Raw genomic sequence first — 22799 nt, 5'->3', positions numbered from 1 at the left:
TGGTCAAAGGTCAGAGGCCAAAGGTCAGGCCTGCGGGATCTGGTCTGAGATTCCAAGTCCTCCATTCACTCCTGGGGACATTCTCTGTAGGCCCACTCTGCCTTAGCCAGGCAGCAGAGTAAGACAAAATTCAGATCAAGTCCTCTTTTTGACTCTTCCTTTCTAGGGCTGCCCAGGTACCCCAGGACCCTGGGTTTCCCCTAAGATACGGGTATCCAAAGCAGGCATGCTCCTCCTCCACCATGAGTTCTTCCCCTGGTGTTTTCTCCCACTTGCCTTTCTGCCTTAAGGTATGGGGGGGCTCAGAAAACCCCCCTTCAATTCTGGCTACTTGACCTCAGACTACCTAGCCTCTAGAACTGTGAGGACATGAACTTCTGTTCTTTATAAGCTGTGCAGTTTGTGGCATTTTATCACAGTCCCTCAAATAGACCAGGCTATCTAGGGTAAACCTAGGGTAAAAGAAGTAAAAAAGAAAGCCTATAACTCATCGTCATGGTTCCTGGGACATGTGACCCAGCATGCCCTCTGTCCCCCATTGCTGACTTCCAGGACAGGCCCTAAATGATAGAGGGGCAAGCATGTCTCCCCACACTTATGCCTCCCCTGGAGTTCTTCTTTGTAAACCATCAATATACCTGGCTTCCAGGTTCCGTGACCTCCAAGTAACCCCAGGCCCTTTTCCTCTCAGAGGAGCCTTGAGGGCCTGGACAACAGGCACAGATTCTCTCTCTCTCTCTCTCTCTCTCTCTCTCTCTCTCTCTCTCTCTCTCTCTCTCTCTCTCTCTCTCTGCCTGTCTCTGGGGCCTCAACATGAAACAGGACCTGTTGTACCAGCATCTATTGCCTGGACGTGGTCATAGTGTGTACTCCCTGAGATAGAGCCCTTGTTCCAGCTCGGGACTTGGAAGAAGCTAAAGCAGAGGGCTGACTACCGAGGCTGCTGAAATTATGCCCCCATGGGTTAGGCATGGCTTTACAAGCTGCACCACTCAAAGTTGGAGTCCTGTTACAACCCTTGTAACAGGATCTTAGACACACATTATATAGGAGGGTCTTGGATTTAGTCAGAGCAAGATAGCACCCACATAGATCCCAGCCATTTATAACAAAGTGTGGGCAGGGAAAGGAAAAGGCTTTCAATACAGTCAGAAACTCCAGAACCTCAACAAACACATGGACGAAGGAAAGGGTGCAGAGCAGAACATCAGTCCACTCCCTCTAGACAGAACGGCACACACAGGGTCACGGTTGATGTGAAAGCCCACTGAAACCATCCCTGATCCAACAAACACCTCTGAAAGCTGGTCTGAAAAAAACATTGCCGCCATTGTCCTAGTTGCTCCAAACATGACACAGAGCCACTCAGTAACACTGAGTGGGACTGGCCAGACCTGCCCACCCCAATTTAGTCCTGCTCCAGCCTCTTCTCCTGGGAGAGACAGGAACAAAAAATAAAGATTGAGTGGGATAAATAATTTGGATTAATCTAATGACTTTACAAGCTTTCTGATCTGTTTTAGTCTTCTTCGACCCTTGGATTGTAGCCATGCACCCCACCCCTGTCCTTGAGCCCCCTTCTCCCTGTTCTAAGCAACCTTACACATAGCTCTATGACATTAGCACACAACCTGACCCCCTAACTTCATCCAGTACTGCCTCCCACAAACCTGTGGCAGTGTCTCCTTCAGAGCCCAAAGGAAACTTCCCAAAGGTTCATGCTGGCTTCCTGCACAACTCTGAGGGCCTCTTTGGGGCAGTGACATTCCCTTTCCAAGGAAAGACACCAGAGAGCCAGGTAGGAGGAACCTGGGCACTGAGCAGTGAGCACCTCAGACTGCACCTGCCCCTCAGTGCCCTACCCCACTCTAAGTCTGTGCACCTAGCGATGGGTCCTTCTAGCCCTGGCTATGTGGGCTGAGGGCTGACCTTACAGATATCATTAGCTCAGGGTGGGGTGGGGTGGCATGCAGGCATACACAGACTCAGTGCTAAGATATGACTTATCTTTCATTTTCTTTCTCCACAAAACCCTTGTCTGAGAAGCCTGGGTTTGGCACCCGTGCATGGATGACTGCATCTTCAGAGATGTGCACAGACATCCTTAGGTTCCTAAAGGCATACCAGCCTGGTGCACAAGCAGTGGCTTGCCATTGCTACTCTGCCCCCTAGTGAGCGTGTCAGGTTAAAGCAGCTTATAGTGGAAGGTACCTGGTCAGCAGAAGCCAGGACACTACTCGATGTCCCCACCCCCACCCAGGTGAGCAGAGGTCATTCACAGAGCTTTAAGGAGAATGGTCATCCCCAGGTGACATCATGGTATACTGAGCTTGACGTCAGAGAGTCACAGGTTCATCCACGGTGTCATGGTGTCACAGTGACCCTCTACAGATGACTGAGGCACATACCTCATATCCACAACACCCTGCACACCCTACATGCTCGCACCTGAACGCCTGTGGTCACCATGAAACTGCACGCACACGCAGCTTCTGTTCCTTTCCCCAGGAGCATGCCCTGCACTTCCAGAGAGATGGCCTATTGTAGATTGCTCCCTTTCATGCCTCTTTGGAACACAGAGGGGTCTGGGGGGCATCTGTTCAGATGTGTAATTTGGTATCTATCCTGCCTATCAGTGTCCTGGTTTTATTTCTACTTGTTGTGGTAAAATACCCCCAACAAAAGCAACTTCCAGGGAAAAAGGGTTTATTTGGCTTAATTCCAGGTTACACAGTCCATTATTGTGAGGAAATCAATGTGGGTACCAGAAGCAGTTAGTCACATCCACAATCAAGAGCAGAGAGAAAGAAATGCAAACATGCACAGTGCTCCAACCACTTGCCTTCTCTATCATTATGTACATTTCAGGGCCCAGGCCCAGGAATGGTGCCGCCCACTGTTGGATTTGGTCTTCTGGTCTTCTCCATCATTTAGCATGACCAAGGCAATCTCCTATAGCAAAGCTGATCTAGACAGTCCCAAGTGGTTTATAGATTGTGGCAAGTTGGCTATCAAATGCAAATGCAGCCTCAACAAAGGCAAGGGACACTGCCACCTATCTGTTGTGAGGAGGGCTGCATCTGGTCTGACCCAAGACTTCTCAGTACCCCTGACTCTGTGGACATACAGGTCCATTCCTCTATTGCTCTCTGGTCTCCAGGCTTTTCTCTGAGCTGTGCTGACTATCCCCTCAGCACAGCTCTGGCCAGGGCAGAGGCAGATCTCCCAGTGGGTGGTGCCTCAGAAAGCTCCCAGGAAGAAAGCTGTGTCATGGACAATGAACTTGCCCACCATGGAGAGGGCATCAGACAGCAGGAAGTTTACTCCTGAGCACAGTTTTCTATAACAGATGCTCTGTCTTGTACCAGAGGCTCAGGGGGCTAGCCCAGAGCTGGCAGGGCAGCCCAGTGGCGCACCCAGAGGCTCATCCCAGCTCTGTACCCAGGAATCTCAGCATGTTCTACTGGTCCTTACAGTCACAGGTTTGCTGCTGCCCCTCCCACCATCACTCCTGTCCTAAAGCCTCTCCGTGTAAACTTGCCTTAATTCTCAAGAAGAGACACATTTCAGGGAATTCTGCCCACAGAGCTGCCCCTAGCCAGCTGCTGATAGGTGAGTGGCAAGTGTGCAGTCCTGGGTAAGGGGGAATGGTGGATATGCTGGAGAGGGGCTGACAGGAGCAGTGGATGCACCATCTGTACAGACAGACATTCCTCCCTTCCCCTGCTGCACAGACGATGCCATGTGCACCACATGACATTTCTTGGCACACTACACCAGAGGCCTCACTGGGACTGGCCAGCAGCTTTTCCTCACTTAAGACACTGGACCAAACCCACTCCCTGAATTCACAAGATAGGACATGCAGCCTAGACAAATAGAAGGGCTCGACTGTGACCAAGTAATTATGAGGTGACATACTAGGGACAAGCCAGCTCTGTCCAGGGCATAGGCCACAGGATTCCTAACAAGGCTGGCCAGATTCCAGCTCACCTGCATCGTAGAAAGAGCGTGGTGTAGAAGCGTTCCTGTGGGTGGATATGGCTTGCACACCCTGTGCATCCTGAAGGCTCCCAGGCCATCCTGTTATAGATCACTGTCCAGGAGGTGAGTGGGCTGAGGAATTACAACCTCAATGCAAGAAGGTCTGATGTAATGCTGCCTGAGCAGGGGTTACACAAAAGTCAAGCAACAGACGAAGCTTGTCCACAGGAAGGCAAGTGCTCCCATGCCCACAAACCCACCACTGATATCTGCCCCATGTACAGCATCGGTGCAGGGAGTCCTGTGGCTGTTTTAACATTTACAATAACATACACAGAAACTACACACGAGTCTCTCTGCAAGCACTTCTTCGGAAGTGTGTGCATACATATGAGAAGGTTTGTGTTAGGTGATTGGCACGTGAGGTTTCAAGTTTGAAGTCAAAGTCATCTATTTTGATGCATTCCTGAGACCCACGGAGATCTGACCTACATAGCCAACAGGCAGCCAATGGAACGAGGCAGCCAGGGCTCCCTCTGCCTGAGCTGGCCGTGGCCAGTGGCTACCCAGAAGGCCATCTGGCTCACCTGGTGGAATTCCAGCAGAATTCCATTCAGCTTAGTTCATATACAGAACTTTTTCACATGTCCAGAATTGGGGACAGCATTGAAAAAAAAAAAAGGTACCTCTTGTCCCCAACAGATACATGTGTGAGAAAGAATGATTATAGTGCTTTGACTGGTCTCAAGATAAACCAGTTTCAAATTACTCTCTATAAAAAGCCACCATAGCATCGAGATTTACATGAAGGTGTCGAGCTCTTCCTTACGACCTATGAGTTTTATGATGGAAACACCTAGAAATGTCTTCCTTGCTTGGGGAAGCCAGGCCTTGGAACTGTAGAGCTATGGCTGACACAGAAGTCTACAGTGAGGCAGGCAACATCAGAGCCATGCCCAGCAGGAGCCTTCTGGTGCTGCCTGCCCTGCCTGTCCCTGTGATGCCCTACACATCTGTCACACTGCTGGGCATGAGTGGGACAACTCTACTGAACACAAGGCTTTACAGGGTTGGATCTTCAGGGGGTGGCAGGGTTATCATGGGTACAGCAGATCTACCAACCCCCTTCCTCCTCTGCACACTGTAACTTCTAGCCCCTTGTGGTTCGGTTCAGTGATACACACCGAGGAAGTAGGGACCAGGCCCTACTAGATGAACAAGTAGCTACTTCAATTATTCCTCTGCAAAGGGCACTTGCCTTGTCTCCTCAGCAGGATTGCTTTATTCTGTCACTGATGTCAATACATACACCTGCATTTTTTGCATTAAAATTCACCCAACTTACTTCGATACTCATTGTTTCAGTGTTGGCTAACTGGGCTCTTTGCTAGGCGCCTAGACCCCTCTGACCTGCCCCATCATTGTGGGTTTGGATAGGTTTTTTTTAGTACTTCCTGACTCCTTGGCACCACAAGATGCTGGGTCATTGTCTGTGTTTCCTGCCCTTATCCTAGATTCGGCCATTTCTCTGGGGATCCTGGATCCTTTTATTGGAGGGGGTGTTAGACAACAAGAGGGTATTACCAGTGGGCTCCTTGGTACTGGGGTAATGACAGCCAGATGTCAGGGCAGGAGACAAAGATATATACTAGGGTGTCCATGGATTTCTGAAGGTGACCATGTGCATCTATCCTGGGCTAAGGTGAATTCCTGTGATGACTCCATGTCTCACCAGTTGCCACCCTTTCATCTTCTCCTGTCCCTTGTCATGTAGAAGGTCATGGTCAGTGTATATGGTTATGTGTGACAGAGTCATCAGGTGAACCTGTGCTCTCAAGGGGTTCATGAATGGCTTCTCCTGTCCCTTTCTGTGGCCTCTACTTTTCCCAGTTTCCAGCATTGGTGCTTGAAAGCCCTGCCCTTCATGGAGGGTCTTTGTATATTTACAATGCAGCTGGATCTCTTGTCACAGCCCTCATTCTTTCCAGGGCTCCTTGGACCAGCTGTGATGCTATAGTTATTATTCACAACAGGAAATTCGGTGGATTTGGTATGCACACACCATTGTCCATCCATCATTACAGTATTGGTGCTTTCACTGTCTTAGAAACCCTCTAAGCTGGACACTGTGCTGAACTTTGGAGCTTGTGAGTTCAAGGCCAGCCTGGGACCTGTCTCAAAAAGCACCCCAAACCACATCTTCTGTAGCTGTCCTGCCTTCCCATCAGCATTGACATTCCTGCTGACTCCACAGTCTTCGTTTACACAGTCACACAATGGGATCCCACTGCAGAGCCTTCAAGCTGGCCTCTTTTGCTGGATGCCCTTCCATTTATTGTTGGAAGGGCTAGGTTGTGTATCCACTGACTGCTTCATCTGGGAACATACTGGGAACCTCCAAATTTTCACGGCTTGGGAATGACACTGTCGTATATACCCACATGCCCGTCTCCTATGGCTGCAAGTTCTCAACTCCTCTGGGTAGATGCCAAGGGGAAGTGCTGGGCAGTACAGGCACAGTATAGTTTTGAATAAAACTGTCCACTGTCTTCCACACTGGCATAGCAGGCTCCATGTTCTCTTAAGTTGCCTTCTGATGTCCTGGCTGGTAAGTTTCCAGGGCTAGCAGTGATAGGGGTGTGATGGAGGTCTTATTCCTGTTTCTCTCCTGACGTGATTCTGGATATCTTTTTGAGCACTGGGTTTTGCTAAGTTTTGTCCTAGAAGGGTAGATGTTCCAGAGAGAAGGAAGTGTCTGCACAGACTGAAGAGAGCCAAGCAGCTGCCACTCAACTGTGATGCCAGGTGAGCCCTCCCGGCCACAGCATGGGGGTGGGGTGCCATCCTCACTAACACAGAGGAGCAGGGGAAGCCAGCAAGTGTCCAGCAAGGTGTTAGGTGACTGTGGCTCTGGTGAGGCTCGTCCTCTGTCTGCTGGTTCTGCTGCCTGCTGTATAGCCCAATGAGACCATTATACACCTTAAAGCTTTCAAAAGGAAGCAGGAGAGATCACCTGGCAACAAACGTCACATCTTCTGTCTCCTTTCTTCCACACAGCGCTTTGCAAAGGAGAAGGTGGAAAAATAGCTCACACCTCTGAGCCACGTCTCTGAGTGGCAGAGCAGTATGAGAGCCCAGTGCTGCCAGTGTCCTCCAGGTGCACAGAGCCAGCTCCCTGTCACCATGATGAATACAATGTGTGTGATTGTGGGTGCCCATAAAGATGGCTGCACTCCATATTGACACAAGGACAGAGATCAAAGCTGTCAGCAAGTCACAAGACCTAAAGGTCAAAGGTGTGCCTACAGAAGGATGCTTTTGGCTGTCTTAGTCTAAATAACAACAGACCTGAATCTGAGGTGTGGCTACTCCTGACCTCAAGGCTAGGGAACAAGAAGTTGGAGCTAAGGTGTGGTTACTGAACCCTTAGGATAAGTGAGGAAGAAAATTCTGTTTGTTTTATATACACGATGCTGTGTTCCACTTTTTGGTTATGGTATACAAGAGTGGTGAAAAATAAACTCATGGCATTTCAGTATTGACTGATCTGCCCTCCTGACCTTTATTCTCTCTCTCTCTCTCTCTCTCTCTCTCTCTCTCTCTCTCTCTCTCTCTCTCTCTCTCTCTCTCTGTGTGTGTGTGTGTGTGTGTGTCTTATCTATTGCTAGCCTTTCCTTCACCCATACTTCCCCACTCAGGTATGGAGGACTTGGGGCTGCTCGGCTGGCTCCGATTGCAGCCCCGCAAAGACAGCTCCCGACATGCCATGGTGCAGGAATTTGAGGAACAGATGTGCTGTGAAGACACTGTGAACCCGGAAAGGAACACTTCAGCTTGGGAAGCTGTTTAGGGAAGTGATAAGGCATGGGTCAGAGTCTCTGTTCTCATTCAGACCTGGAGAGAGAGCCAGCTGGACCTCACCTCAGCATAGGGGACATCTTTTGGAGGGTTCTGCCCTCGCTCTCCTCTGTGGGAAACCCCAGGCGGCACAGTGCGGAGGGTTCTGCCCTTATTCTGCAGGAAACCCAGAGCAGCACACTCTGGCCAAGCCCTCTGGGATCAATGTTGAGGTGACTCAGGTAAGAACACATCCCCAGCGGTCGAAACTGGTAAAGACAAGAGTATGCCTCCTGACATCAGGGCTACATGGGCCAACCTCAACGTGAGAGCCACCCCTGGGAGGATGTGACCTGTAACTATGAAGATGGTGGAGAAAGCTCAGCAGAAGACGTGCCAAACAGACACATGTGTGTTTCCATTGTCAGCTAGTGTTGGACGTGTCTGAGGCTTTTAAAAAAAATAATGTTTTAATTAATTCTTTAAGAATTTCACACAATATATTTTAGTCATATTAACCTCCCACTCCTTTCCCTAACTCCTCCCAGATTTACCCCATTTACTCATCCATTTCCCAATTTTGTATCCTTTTTTCTTTTTCCCAGTAATCTGTGCTGGCCATATACTCCTGTGTGCCATTCACTGGAGTGTGGAAATCCTACCAAGGGCCACAGCTTTAAAAAAAAAAAAAAAAGTTGACTTTCTTGGGGCTAGGGAAATGGCTTGGTGGTTAAGAGCATTGGCTGCTCTTTCAGAGATCTGAGTTTGATTTCTTACACCCACATGGCATGTTGAGACTGTCTGTAACTCAAGTTCCAGGGGATCTGGTGCTCTCTTTTGTCCTCCGCAGCCACTCCACATATAAATGGTACATATACATACATGCAGATAAAACATCCATATACATAAACTAAACTCCAAGAAGAGAGAACTGACTGTCTCTCCCCTAGAGGCCATCAACTGTCCAGAGCTCCTCGGTGGCGACTAGGACTCATGAATGCCTCCCTACTTCATACTGATGGTGACAGGCTTGATCTTGTACAGGCAGCCACAGATGTTGCAAGTTCATTAGTGTAGTGGTCCTGCTGTGTCCCGAAGAAACTGCTTTGCTCTGTTCTCCCCAAACTCTGGCTCTTAACAATCTTTCCATCCTTTCTGTCATGATGGTCCCTGAGCCTTGGGAGGGGAGTGTGACAATTGTGGCTGAGTGCTCTACTGACAAATAGTCTTTGCACTTTGACAAGTTGTGAGTTTCCATTAACTGCCATCCACTGCACAGATAAACTTTACTGGTGACATCTGAGAGTTGTTCTGGGTAAAGGGAGAGGAATTTACAGGGCAGTTTGATACCCTGTCCATTGGGAGGACTAGACTTGTCTCTTGCAACCGTGGCCCTTCCCTAGGACTGAGTGGAGCTACTTGTGGTTCTTGGCCTAGAGCAGGTTAACTTCTATAGTAGATGCTCTACCACTTAGAAAAAGTGAAAGGCTCACAGAGCCCCTGGAACATTCTAGCAGACTTGCAGCATGACACTGTCATCTGTACAATCAAGTTACCAAAATGTTACTGTCAGTGTTTTAAGTTTGTGTACTGTTTCATGATAGGTTGCACTCATAGCCAGCCATGGTGAGGTAGCCTGCAGGCCCCAGACTGGACACTGCTGGTGCCACTGTGCCTGCAGGCCCCAGACTGGACACTGCTGGTAACCACTGTGCCTACAGACCTCAGACTGGACACTGCTGGTGCCACTGTGCCTGCAGGCCCCAGACTGGACACTGCTGGTGCCACTGTGCCTGCAGACCTCAGACTGGACACTATTGGTGCCACTGTGCCTGCAGGCCCCAGACTGGACACTGCTGGTAACCACTGTGCCTGCAGGCCCCAGACTGGACACTGCTGGTAACCACTGTGACTGCTTCCCAAAAGAACCACATTTACCTGAAAGGCAACATGGAGGTTTACACATCTGGATTTTACATTCAGGATCTTGGTGGTGACTTGGGCTCCTCTGCTGCCAGATTCCCAAATGACTGTCTTCAGATTTGCCTCAGCTTTTTCTTCATTTGTTTCAGGGACTTGACAACCATTTCCCCCCTCCCTGGTAGCAGCAGCAGGACAGAGATGGTTTCTGAAATTCACCAGTGCTTGCAAAAATGATAGCGTCTCTTTGCAAGCCTCCTTTGCTTCTTAGATAGGATCTCTGGAAGCCATAGCAGTGGGAAGGCACAAGAAATCCACAGGACTACACATCTTCATAAATGCTGTCCACAACCTTCATATTTCCAGCGGTCTTGGAATCCGGTTCCTTGGGGTGGGAATTGGCAGAAGCTGTGCTGCTTGCCTGGGTGTCTCACACGCACCCCTCACTAGCATAACTCCCAAGTTCCCGAGCATATCTTGGGTAGTGGGATCCATGGAGTTGTTTTTGTTTGTTTTTTTTTATTTTTTTTTTTCTTTGTGAGTTGAAGAGAGTTAAATGAATGCATTTTCTCAGCACTGCTGTAGCATCTTACAAGCTGCATGTATGTCATATGCACGGGCGTGTCTCTGTGCCAGTGCTGTGTACACATGCATTTATGTATACATGTGGTATAGGAATGTCATGTGCATGTGTAAGAATGTCTATGTGTCAGCCGGCAGTAGTGGTGCACACCTTTAATCCCAGCATTGGGGTGTCAGAGGCAGGTGGATCTCTGAGGTTGAGGCCAGCCTGGTCTACAGAGAGAGTTCCAGGACAGCCAAGGTGACATAGAGAAACCCTGTCTCTAAAAACCAAAAAAAGAGAATGTCTATGTATCTATGTGTACACTATGCATATGTTTGTGTCAACATGAGTCTGTTATGTATGTATATGTTTGTATCTATGTTTCATGCATGTATGTCTGTTTTGTATTCATGGGTATGCGTGTTTAGACATGCCCATGTATGTAGATGTTCCTGCGGTGCTATGTCTGTCATCCTGAATGCTTCCCATGCATGGGTGTCTGGTGTGATTCTCACCTATCATTTGCGGATCATGAGCCCTCAGATCCCATGCTCAGCCGTACTGGCCTGGTTTGGGCACTGAGGAGCTCTCCATGTACTATTTCAGGTGACAGTCCTCTGCACTGGCAGGGCAGTCGTGTGTGCCTCCAGATCATTAGCACAGAGCAGGCTCCTCCTTCACCATCTGTGTGCCCCCCCATTCACTGCAGGGAGCCATGATTTCCTCTAGGTATAAAGGCTAGTAGACAGCAGTACAGTGAACTGTCTACTCAGACATTCCCCAAACCCTCTTCTGCCTTCAGGGATTCCTGTTAAAGGCTCCTAACCATATGACTCATCTCAATGGAGCACTATGGGCAACTTAAGACACCCCAGAATGGAGATCATACATTCTTAGGAGTGCCCACAACTGACCACACCCTCACCATACACTCACATTCACAAGCATGCTTACAAACACACACACACACATAGAGGCACACTCAGGCAGCATGCAACACACACATGTAGAGATTTTGCTCTTCTAAGCTGTTACGTTTACTTTTACATTCTGTGTTTAAAAAGGGAAAGAAATGACTTTGCATCAGACAACAGAAGAGCTGTACTTTGAAAGTACCTTCCCAGCCTCGATCCTGGCCAAGTACAATCCCCAAGTGTTTACTCATGTTAGGGAGGTGACACAGGCTTCTCTCCCAGGCTCAGTGTCCAAGAAAGGGACTTGACCATCACCTGGCTTCTCACTTTGCATAAGGGACAGAAAGCCACAAGTGTGAGCTGCCCTCAATCAGGCCTGATGCCAGAGGACTCTGGGCCCCCACTTTGCTGTGAGGCTGGTTTGCCACACTGTTTACCCACAAAGACCACCCCGGCACCAAATGCAAGAACTCACCAGGGACGCCCACCCAGACAGGGGCTATCACAAATGCTGGCACATGCTGCATTCATCAGAGATGTGAAGCCACTCAGTGTCTGCTTACTACAGTGAAGAAGGAAAAATAACCACAAAATATGCATGACTCATGTGTTCAAGCCAGAATGGAGTGAAATCTCATAGACAATCAGACTGGCTGTTGGTCCCTTCAGAACACGGAGGAATTTAATATTGCACCTCAAATACATTTCATGGTCTACTTGATTTATAAATAAAAAAAAATTGCATCTCAGAGTTCCAGATGGTGCTGATAAGATGAATGAATACTGTTGCCAAAGAGCTTGACTGAAAAGATAGCCTCTGTAGGTACCAAAGCGATGTAAGCTAAGCAGGCACAAACACAGCTAATAGCCATGGTTGCATGGCTTGCACAATTTTCAGCACAAGCATTTCTAAGTATTTTTTTAAAAGGAAATACGTCTAAAATTTTTAGAAGAAAATTATATTCTGTGTATGCAGAAACTGGTGGGCCAGTTGGGATTTCAGAACTGTGGAGAGATTGGCATTTTGTAGGTTCAGAGGCTAGTTACTTTATCTTGGGCTAGTTTTAGCTTCTGGAAGAGCCATTCCATGCCCCACTTTGTATCTGAACCAACGCCTGGTGATAATAGATAAAAACCCATTAGAGGCTGTTAGCTTAGCAGGACACTAGCTTCCAGCAATCCAACAGCTGAGAATATCATCGGTTAGCATCTTGGACCTATAAAATAGCTCCCCCATCTCGCTGTATCTGTCTATCCAAGTGCATTTTAAATACCACCAATGTATTTTAAAATTGCAATGACTTCCTTTGCCCTGTAATACTATAAAACATTTATGAAACTGATCCCACATGTAACATGGAATTTTTCTTTTTAACTACACACGCTGTCCTATGCCTAAACAGGGTACTGGGGAGTGCTCACCATCACAAGCTTCAGGTATCAGGCCATTTAAGAAAGCTAGTGGGACTTCCTAGGGGAGGCCTTACCCTCTCTAAGGAGCAGATGGGAGACAGGTGTGGAGAGACGGGGGTGGAGGGAGCGGGAACTGGGATTGGAACATCCTTGGCCAAGGCTGACCCTCTGGCTTGCTAGGGCAGGAGTGTTCTGTCTCCTACCCCCCAAAAGGGAGCAGGCAGCAGCATTTATACCTGCTGGGATCATAGAGGTGTGAGAGCGCCACAGGAAGACAGAGGGCGGAGTCATCTGGAGAGGGAGGCTGTGCTAGGCATCCATCCAGAGAACAAGGAGTCTGAAGAGCTGGATCAGCTTTGAATTCATCTCAGTGAAACACATCATGTACATGTGTGTGCGCTCAAGCTTGCCCACCTATGCCCATGTGTGCAGGTGACCATGCCTGCATGTCCCTACCATGTATACTGACATGTGTACCCTTTCTTGTGTTCATGCCCACACTGGCTTATGTATTCTGTGTGCGCGCCCATGCTTGTGTGTTCACACGTGTTAATGTTAGTTTTAATGAGTGACTTGAGACCATCTAGAATCCCGTAAGAAGGGAATCTCAATAAGGGGGTTGCTAGATCAGGTTGGGCTGTGGGCGTGTCTGTGGGGGATTGCCTGACTGCATTGATTGATACAGGGGACTTACACATTGTGTTGATAGCATTTCCAGGGTTTGGTGCCTGGACCGTGTGACTAGAGAAAGCAAGCTGAACACTAGTAGGCATATAGGCTCATATTCATTCTCTCTGTTCTTGACTGTGGGTGTCACCAGCTGCTTCAAGTTCCTGCCGCCTGTCACTTCCCTGCTCTGACTGTAACTAGGAATCATAAGCTAGAATATACCTTTTCTCCCCTAAGTGTGTCTGAGAGAGATGGAGCACTCCAAGGGGCCTCCCTAGACTCCAAGGGCATTCCGACAGAGGTGGCTTCATGATTTTGTTTTTGTTTTTGTTTTTTTGCTTTGTTTTGCTTTTTGAGACAGTCTCCTGAGTTCAGGCTGGCCTTGACCTTTCTATATATCTGGGAGTGACCTTGACTATACGATCATCCTGCCTCCACCTCCCAGGTAGAGGTGACGGGTGTGTAGCTGCTGCTGCACTTCTGAGTGTTGAGGACTGAGCACTGGAATGGGCACAAATCCCTTGCAAGGCAAGCAGCTTCACTCAGGCCAGAAAAGAGACCTATAAAGATGCTAGGAGAGGCATTCCCCAGGATGTCTGGCTGGTAGCGTGGGGGATACAAATAAGAGTGTCTACAAATTAAGGGAGCCAGGATTGGGAACCCCAGTCCTGGGGGAGTTTGGAGGGCCCAGAAGGCAGGCATGGCTGGACCTTAGAGGGTGACACACAGACCAGTCAGCTGGGAGGAGAGACTCCCAAGTCCATCCTGGGAGTGGCACCGCTTCATCCTGCATGGAAGGAAGTGATTTTCTTCAGGAAAGCCAGCTCTAAGCACAGTTAAGGAGGGTAGGAGGAGCCTTGCATCAGGGGCCATGGGCTGGATGGACCGCAGGCCAAGCAGAGTCAGAACAGTGTCTCAGGAGGGATGGCTCTGCAGCAAGAATAACTATGGTGAGGATGGGCTTCCCACAGAGACTGGCCAAGGCAGGAGCAAGGTCCAGAGACAACTGAGCCAAGCTGTGGCCTTTCACCAAGTCTCACTGCACAGGCGCTGGCTTGAATGGCAGTTGTCTGACCAGTACAGATGGGATCCCTGAAAGGGGCATCCGTGGATGCTCTTGGAGCCTCCCACAGCTGATGGTGAAGTGCTTAACTGCAGAGTTTTGGGGACTGCTTGGCCAGACACGCTGTTGTGGTGGTGTGGTGAAATGAAGGCTGAAGGGATGCCAGATCACACTGATGGCCCCAGACCACAGCCAGTGAGTTGGGAAACAGGCTTATCACTGTTTACCCAGCATGGCCCAAACCTCCGCATGACCAGGGATAGGAGTGTGTTGACAGAATTCGGAAGGTAGGCTGGACACAGCAGCCTGCGCATAAGGCTCCTGGCAGAGGGGACTCAGCCTGTAAAACAGTTGGCGGATATCTCCCAGCAGCCACCTATCTCTGGAGACACAGAGACAAAGGCACACCACATTTGGAACTATCCACAACAGTTATAGAGGGGAGAGAGCCCATGCATCCACTTACAAGCAAGTGGGACCACATGCTGAGTCATCTGCACCCTGGACTCTGGCTGAGCCTTGGCCCAGAGAGCATCTCGGATACGTGCTGAGTGAAATGATCCACCATGAGGTGGGAGCACTCAACGGGGACACTCACTATGACCCCAGAGTGTCAAACCGCACAGACAGAACATAGAGTGGTGGCTTCCAGGGACTGAGACTAGGGATTGGGTCTGGGAAGAAGAGGGTGCTGGAGATGGGGTGTGTGTGTGTAATGGGAGCAACCTTATTTACTAAGACAGTGTTTCTCTGTATAATAACCCTGGCAGTTCTGGAAATCTCGTAGACCAAGCTGACCCTGAACTCACAGATATCCACCTGCCTCTGCTTCTGAATGCTGGGATTAAAGGCGTGCACCACCACTGCCCAGCTAAGAATTTGTGCATATTTTGTCACTATAAAAATTAATGATTTAAAGATGTAAATTTTGTCAGGTTGCATCACTTCAAATGGCTTCTAGAAAAGAAGAAGGGAAACAGCCCAGGAGTGGTGATCTCAACAAGTCATGCCAAGCTCAATTCAGGCTACAGGTTTTTAATCACAGCCCTTCTCTGTCACTGAGGAAACAGGAGAGTGCTTGGGTTCCTCTGCTCAGAGCTTGCACACAGGTCATCTGCAGGAGCCCATTACCAGGGTCACTGCCTGGGATTCACTGGTTTAGCCACACTCTGGGCTGCACGGTTCTGGATCAGGAAGGGCCAGCACATATACCAAGAAGAAAGGAGTCAGCAGTAACATGAGTTAGGGCTGCAACCTGTGGAGTGGTGCCCAGCAGCCTGTATGGCTCCCCAAAGCCTGAGGTGGCTGTCACTGCTGTGTGCAGTAGCAAGGTGAAGACATGCCACACCAGAGTAGGTGTGACAAAACCTGTTTTCTGCTCTACAGTCCATATATAATCAATAAATAATAAGACATACTGCCGGACTTTTCCTGTCAGGAGAATGCAGGTAAGTCAGAGCGGTCAAGGTAGGGTCAACCTTCTGGGACTGACCTTCGGGCTGCTCTGAGGACAGCCTTATAACCCAATGCCTGTGAGGCTCACCCAGAATCCTAAGGAAGGCCAGTGAGTACCAGCGAGTACCATTTTGGCTTGGGTAGCCAAAGTGACTTGAATTCTGCGGGACTCATCACACTCCAGCTACAGTAAATAGTGTTCCATCAAACAGCCCCTGAAGGATTCCTTGGGGAGCTCGCCTTCTGCACGGCCCTGTGATGGCAACCTCTCCTGACTGCTCCTTTTTACATTCTGGGACCCGACCTTTAGAGAAGCGTAAACATGCAGCACATGACAAGAAGAAAGCTCAGTTCCCTGGTTCCTACTTGGGGTCCACCTTGGAGGACTGGACTCCAGCCGTTTCTTTAGGACAGGGTATCACTGGCACAGAGAGGCAGAAACGGCAGCACAAGTCACAGACCCTGGCGAGATCCACCGTGTGAAGGGAAATCCCTCCTTCAGCCAAGGCAGAAGGTATGGCTCACAATGCTGGGTCCAGGGAGGCCCAAGCCATGGTCACCAGGTAGCTGGTGACCTCAGAAGCTGCTACAAACCTTACAGAGTTTGTCACCACAGACACCCTGAACAAGACACACAACTCTTGGCAAGAATCTAAGATGGGGACGCCTCACAGCAAACAGCCCAGTTGGCCCCGTGAGTCAGACTCAACTGCCACAAATGCTAGCCTGGGCCATGGCCAGAAGAGTCAAGGATGAAAGGAAGATGGTGTTAAGAGAGCTTCCTTCAGCCTACAGCCTGACGCTTGGTCAGTCCTAGAACAAGACAGCCCTGGAGTCAAGTTCATACTTCCCCCTCAGTGGGCTACACACACCTCTTAGCCCACCGCATGCTTTACTTTTGGGGGTCACACTGGGGAGGCACAGTTAAAAGTATGTGAGCTCAGGGCACACTCTGCCATTCTTCCCCAGCATGGGGCCTGTAGGCTGGCCAGGACCATGGACCCAAATGACTAGCCTCATGCACAGGCTGACCATGGGAAAGGCCTATGCCCTGGAAGTCTGGTGGTATACATTCCATGGCTCTAATTCTATCCTTTCTGGTAGCAGGGAGCTGGTTGGCATGTTAAGATAAAGCATACGAAATTAAAGCAACAGTACAAAAAAAAAAAAAAAAAAAAAAAAAAAAAAAAGACTACAAATAGTTCCCCCTTCTGGTGTACTGTACTTTATTTAAAACCTAAAGACATATTTTTCATTATCTCTAACCAGAGCCAATCTCTTTTTATGATACTTACTGAAGTAGCCAACAAGCAAGCGGGCTACCAGAGGAGATGGTCTGCCCCCAAAAGCAGGTTAACCCATAAGAAATCCCAGCACAGCCAGGGGCTTGGCTGAGCATAGGACTTTAGAATCCAATCAGTGGGGATCAGAGAGAGACTTGGACCGCTAGCACCTACCCGGGGCTGTGGCCGTCGCCTCTGCTTTGTCCGGAACAAGCCTGATGCCATCGGACACATCCACTTGGTGGTCGGCCTCCTCTTTGAAGGCCCCGTTGTGCTGCTGGGATGGAGGACTGCTTCCGCCACATTCCTTACACAAGATGAAACACCAACAGTCGGGCATGAAGCTGTGATGTCAAAGGGAAAACAAGTCAAGTTGCAAGAAGATTGAAGAATTGTTTCTCTAGATAAGAACAAAACCACTCGCTACGTTAGCACTTACTCTGAAGTGGCAAGGAGATGTGTGTGTGAAGTTAATTATTCTCTGAATTTCAACAGTTTGTAGCAGGCTGTCTTGATATTCAGTTAAAAAAAACCTGTCACTTAAATATACTGAAGTAGGGGTTGTATAAGAAAACTAGAATTCACTTCTTCGGCATAAGAGGGGAAAGGAGGAAAACTTAGATGTCTTTGACATCAAGGACATGGGAATGCCAGTTCTCTGAGTTCTCTGGGTTTCCAGGTCTGCCTCACTGGCTGGGCAAGCTCTCAAAGCCAGGCTAGTGGCTTTTCAGATTACTCAAAACATTTTTAAAACCTCCAAGCAAAGCAAAGGCTCCTGGGTCCAGAACAAACATCATTGTATTCTTCCTCCAGGGGAAATCTGGCAAACACTTGGTGAAGCTTCTTGGGAAGTGATCTTTAATTTAAAGAGAAAGCGCCACTGTTTGCAAGGTACATGCCTAGTTTCACCTGCCCACCTTAGTTAGCTGCTATCTCTTTCACCTGCCTCAGTCTGGTCACCCGTCTCTCAGGTGCCCTTCTCAGCACTGGGGAGGCCCCGCAGGACTCCTCTCTGATGGCTTTGTGCCCACAGGCCTTCCCAAGAGAAGGAAGACTGGAATACGTCATGGTGCGTTGTCTTGGTGGCTCCACAGGATAACTATATTCCAAGTACTTGCTTTGTTTTGTCGTCTAGCCCCAATGCTCCTGCCTTGGGCAATGTACACCATGCTCTATTTAGCCCTTCCTTCCCTAGTTCTGTCTTTGAAGAGGCCACTGTCTGCAGGAGACTTTGTCATATACAGGTTGGATGATTAAGATCCCAACTTCAAAATCCCTGCTCAGGCACCCTGTCAGCACAGGCCTAGGCTCTCTTCAGAGCAAACCCACACCACGGTCAGCCACCTTGCTTTCTCTGGCTCTGCTGCCTGTCCCTCATGGAGTCTGGCCTGGTGGGTAGAGATTTGCCCTGAGATGCCTGGCTCTAGAAATGTGATCAAAGTGTCTGAGAGCCTCTGTTAACAGTGTGGGCCCTTCAGGTAAGATGCAAGCTGCATGGCAAGGGAATATACATGATCCAGTAAGTACAATGTTCCCAAACACAGTCATTCTAGCTCTGAGAAGTATCCAGCCGAGGCTTTGCTCTCTCCCATGTCTTCCCCAGCTCCCAGCTGCCTTGGGTATGGACAGCTGGCCTACCTGCCTGCTTGCCATGGAACAAGCCCTTTGTGGTTTAATGCTGCCAGCTGTGTCCTCTGTCACTCTCTGTGCGTCTGTCTATTATGAAGTTTCTCAAGCTGTCCCTGCAATGGTCTGGGGACAGACCTTGGGGAGCATGGGGTAGGTGTTCCCTACCTGTGCCTCGCATGGTGAGAACAACACATGCACAGCATAGCTTCTACCCACCTCACCTGCAAATAGAGATTCGAAAGGACAGAATTCCAAGGGCAACTGACCCTTGACCAGAGACCTACTTCTCAGTTCTGTGAACCAAATTAATGACTATAAAAAGTTGGAAGGGAAATTTCCTTGATTCAAAAACCAACCAACCAACCCTGTTTTATCACCTAGCCTTCTAAATGCTGGTGAAGAGAATTTAATCAGTTTTGGGAGTGTTGGTGTCCCACACATCTCTGGGGAGAAGCAGGTTGATGCTATGTGCATCCATACTTGAGGGGGTCTGCCTCACTGCTGGCCCGTGTCTAAGCTTCTGTCGTCCCTGCTCTACCTGCTCTAACGCTAAGGACAAGGAGAGGAAGGGTCCCAGGTACTGTTCTTTTCTCCCCTTTTATTTCCTTTTTAATTTAATTTTTTTTTAGACAGGGTTTTTCTGTGTAGCCCTGGCTGTCTTGGCACTCACTCTGTAGACCAGGCTGGCCTCGAACTCACAGAAATCCACCTGCCTCTTCCTCCTGACTGCTGGGTCACCACACCTGGCCCCAGGTATTTTCTCCTGCAATGGTGAGGAACAGTGCAAGGCTTGGGGATACCCTGGCTCCCTACGTCACCCTTAGGTCCTGATGATGCCTGAGTTCTGCGTGCTTCCTGCTCAAGCCTCTCTTTCTCCTGCAGAGTATTCCTTCCTAGCTGCTCTGCACACCAGCCCCGGTGTGCTATATAGTGTACTATATGTAAGAACACCCCTGTCGAGGTAAAACTGACTGATCTTGAGCAGGCAGAGGGGGGTGGCTGGGCACAGCAGAAGGGTGATTGGCAGTGATGTGTTTCCTGAGAGGCAGGAAATGAGACTTTCACAGCTGGTATTGCCCATGGAACAGAAGATCAGTCTTGAGGATTGCATCCATATGGACCTATTTTTACTATCTCAGGGTTACCAGAACTCCACGCACTGGACATGTGTCTGACAGCTTTCAGGTAGCCTGCGTTCAAGGAGAGGCCAGCCTGAGTGGCCCAGGTCCCAGGTCTCTGCACCCTTGAGCCTCAATGGTTGTCGAACACACCAGGGTAGGATTAAACCCCTCCACAGCTAGGAGAAGTCACCAGGTAGCCAGAATTCAGCTAAGTCCAGTGAAGATCCAAGGCAAAGCCCCAACCCTGCCTCACTGGTCTGTCGGCCAGTGTTTATTACACACGAGCTGTTGTTGTCTTTGTCAGGGTAACTCCTGCTTCTGCCGGCTGGCACAGGCAACCACATGAGACAAGACACAGTGCCAATGAATGCAAAGGCAGAAACACTCTCAAGGATGGGCCATGGCAGCAGCCTGGGCCCCAGGGACTCTCGGACGGCTGCTCACACAGAGGAAAGGAAGAGCAGTGGGGGTGCAGAGGCCCCCTCACACGAGTGCCTCTGGTTCCAGCCCATCACTCAGGGTCATTAACAACTGCCCAGTCCCACCCTGCCTCCACCTCTGGCTCCTGCACACAGAGCCTCTCCCAGGCGGTGTCTCGTGACATACATAGAAACTGTGTGAAGAGGTTAGTCACTGCCGCTTCCCCTGGTAGATTCAGAGTTCCTGAAGCTGTAGGATGACCACAGAGGCCCTCTGGTCCTCAGCAATGGCTTAGAATAGAGCAAGGTCCTCTGAAGCCACCACTCCATGCAGGTGACACTGCTCTAAGTGACTTTCTCACCAGTGTGGTGCCCCCCCCCCCCACAAGACCTCCAACTTCATGTACCATCTTCTGTGGCTCTTTCCAAGGGGAAAATAGCTATTCTGGCCTGCATGCCAGGTCTTGCAGAAGAAGGCTCCTGCTGTTTCCAGAAGATGGGGGACAGACAGGGACCCGCTCATCAGGATCCAGGACTCAGGCACCCCTGGTCTCACACAGAGGACACAAGAGATCAAATGTGGTGTCGTGGCCACTGCCTCACCTGAACCAGGAAGGTAAAGCCAGGGGGTGGCACAGAAGCAGCTGGGCACACATAGGGCGTGGTGTTCCTGTCATTGTCACCCTGACACAGTGACAGCTGCATCTCCACAGCCTCAGTTGGCACAGCCAGGTGACTTGTTCCACTCCTTACTCAAGGGTCCTCTTGGTTTCATATGTCATCACATTTTGCAGACATGAATTGAAGCTTCAAGGAGGGGACCTCTGTACAGAGGTGACTAAGACACTGGGTTTCATGAGACAATGTCTGCACTAGAGGGACCCTTAAACAGAGCTGACTTAGGACCTACAAGTAGGGCACATCCACAGAAAGCCTTGGCATTGTGGGGAGGGGACATTCTGTCGCCCTTCGGGTTAACCAAAGGTAGTTAAGGCAACTCTGCAGAGAAATGATGGTTCAGAGATGTGGGGACCTCAGCACTGAGACGTTGCCCACAGGCCTGTAGGTGGCTTCCATGGCCATCCTTGGCCCCTCTCACCCTTCACTCTCTGCAAGTCTTTTATACAAGTCTCTGTTTCTATAGAATTTGGCAAGGCAGCTGTGGCAGGCTTCACCATCTTCCAGAAGTATAGTGGCTCTTGACCACATTGGACTTGTGAGCTTGAGTAACCATTTCTCAAGCCTCTGTCCAGGCATGCAGGGCAAGGTGACAAGCTAAAAGCCTGCAGAGCTTGGGGTGGGGGGCAGAAAGGTCAAGAATAAAGTGGAGGTTGGGGCTGACCAAGGCTGTGGCACACTTTTGAAATCCTCTTCTGCAAGCTCCGGTCTTGAGACGGGATTAGAAGATCCTCCCCAGAGCCCAGGGGCTCCCTCTCCAGAGTAGCACTCTTACCTGGCCAAGTGATCTCCTACTTACTGGAGGAGAGGACCATGTACACCCAACCCCCGGCAGCCAAGGAGGAAGGGTGGTACTTTATTTTGGTGCTGACCTGCATCCAGGGACACACATCCTGGGGCCTCCCACGGCCCTGCAGAATATCCTTTGGGCAGCTGGGCATCTTAATCCTCCCTGGCCTATGGCTCTGTAGCTGTTTGGGGTAGGACTCACCATGGCCAGGAGGCTTCCAAAAAACCAGGGTGGTACTTGGTCTCCTGCCTTAGGGCTGGAGAGGGTCAAGAGTAGCCACGCCAAGAGCCTGATTAAAAAGTAACTCCTAGTGGGAGACTTTGGAGTTAGCAGACAAAGTGACAGAATTATTTTTAACCTGCAGCCTAGGCTTCTTTTGGTAGAAAAGGTAAAGCAGCCAAGCCCAGCGGACCAGGTGCTGGTCCATCTATGCCCCGTGTCTATGGCACCTGTCCTGAACATTGGCCCAACCACTAGGTTGGAGGGAGCAGGAGAGCTTGGGGGGGTGGTTCTGAGAATTGCCCAGGGGAAGCAAGAGCCCCGCCCCCTGCAGATGGCACCTGCCTGGTGTGTGAGGGGATTCCCTCTCCATGTGACACCGGAGTATGAGAGGAACCCCATTCTTAACAATGGGGACACTTAGGGAGATCCCCGCCCCTGCTCGGAGCCAGAGTTCCTGCCGATAGGAGACCCAGTCCCGTAGCAAAGCGATCCAGACAGGAATGGTTCTGGACAGCGCTGCGAGCTCGGTCCCACTCCCTTCGTCTGCCAACCACACCCTCATCCCCGTAACCTCTTCCTCCCCTCTGGGTATCTCACCCCTCGTCTCTCGGTCTCCCGTCTCCGCCCCAACCCCGTGCACACCTGTCTTGCTGGGAACTGTCTTCTCCGCGTCCAGCGAGCTCACTTGCTCGTAGGTGCCACGCTCCCAGACTCCGCCCGCGGGTCGGTCCGGGCCCACTGAGAGGGGGGAGGGAGGAGAAGGGAAGGCGGGAACGGGAGCGAGGGTGGGGGAGGGGCGGAGGCACTGGGGACCGTGCAGCGACCGTTGCAGCCGGA

General features: G+C 50.0%; 1 protein-coding gene across 4 annotated transcripts in view; it reads right to left on the bottom strand.

Annotated features, from left to right (window-relative positions):
• Mcf2l (MCF.2 cell line derived transforming sequence like) overlaps window positions 1-22799 on the bottom strand; it is a 130691-nt gene extending 107892 nt beyond the window's left edge. For 2 of the 4 annotated variants that reach the window (XM_051182001.1, XM_051182002.1), the window contains exons 1-2: window positions 22605-22799; window positions 17278-17447 (exon numbers count right to left, since the gene is read on the bottom strand). In XM_051182001.1, coding sequence (XP_051037958.1) covers window positions 17278-17443 — 166 coding nt within the window. In that variant the 5' untranslated portion in view covers window positions 17444-17447; window positions 22605-22799. The remainder of the gene's footprint in view (window positions 1-17277; window positions 17448-22604) is intronic. The other 2 variants (XM_051182006.1, XM_051182009.1) reach the window with 1 other exon arrangement.

The sequence above is a fragment of the Phodopus roborovskii genome, unplaced genomic scaffold (genome assembly GCF_943737965.1).
Source record: "Phodopus roborovskii unplaced genomic scaffold, PHOROB, whole genome shotgun sequence".
NCBI lineage: Eukaryota > Metazoa > Chordata > Mammalia > Rodentia > Cricetidae > Phodopus > Phodopus roborovskii.
The sequence above is the reverse complement of the archived record's forward strand: the minus strand, read 5'-3'. Positions and strand labels throughout refer to the sequence as shown.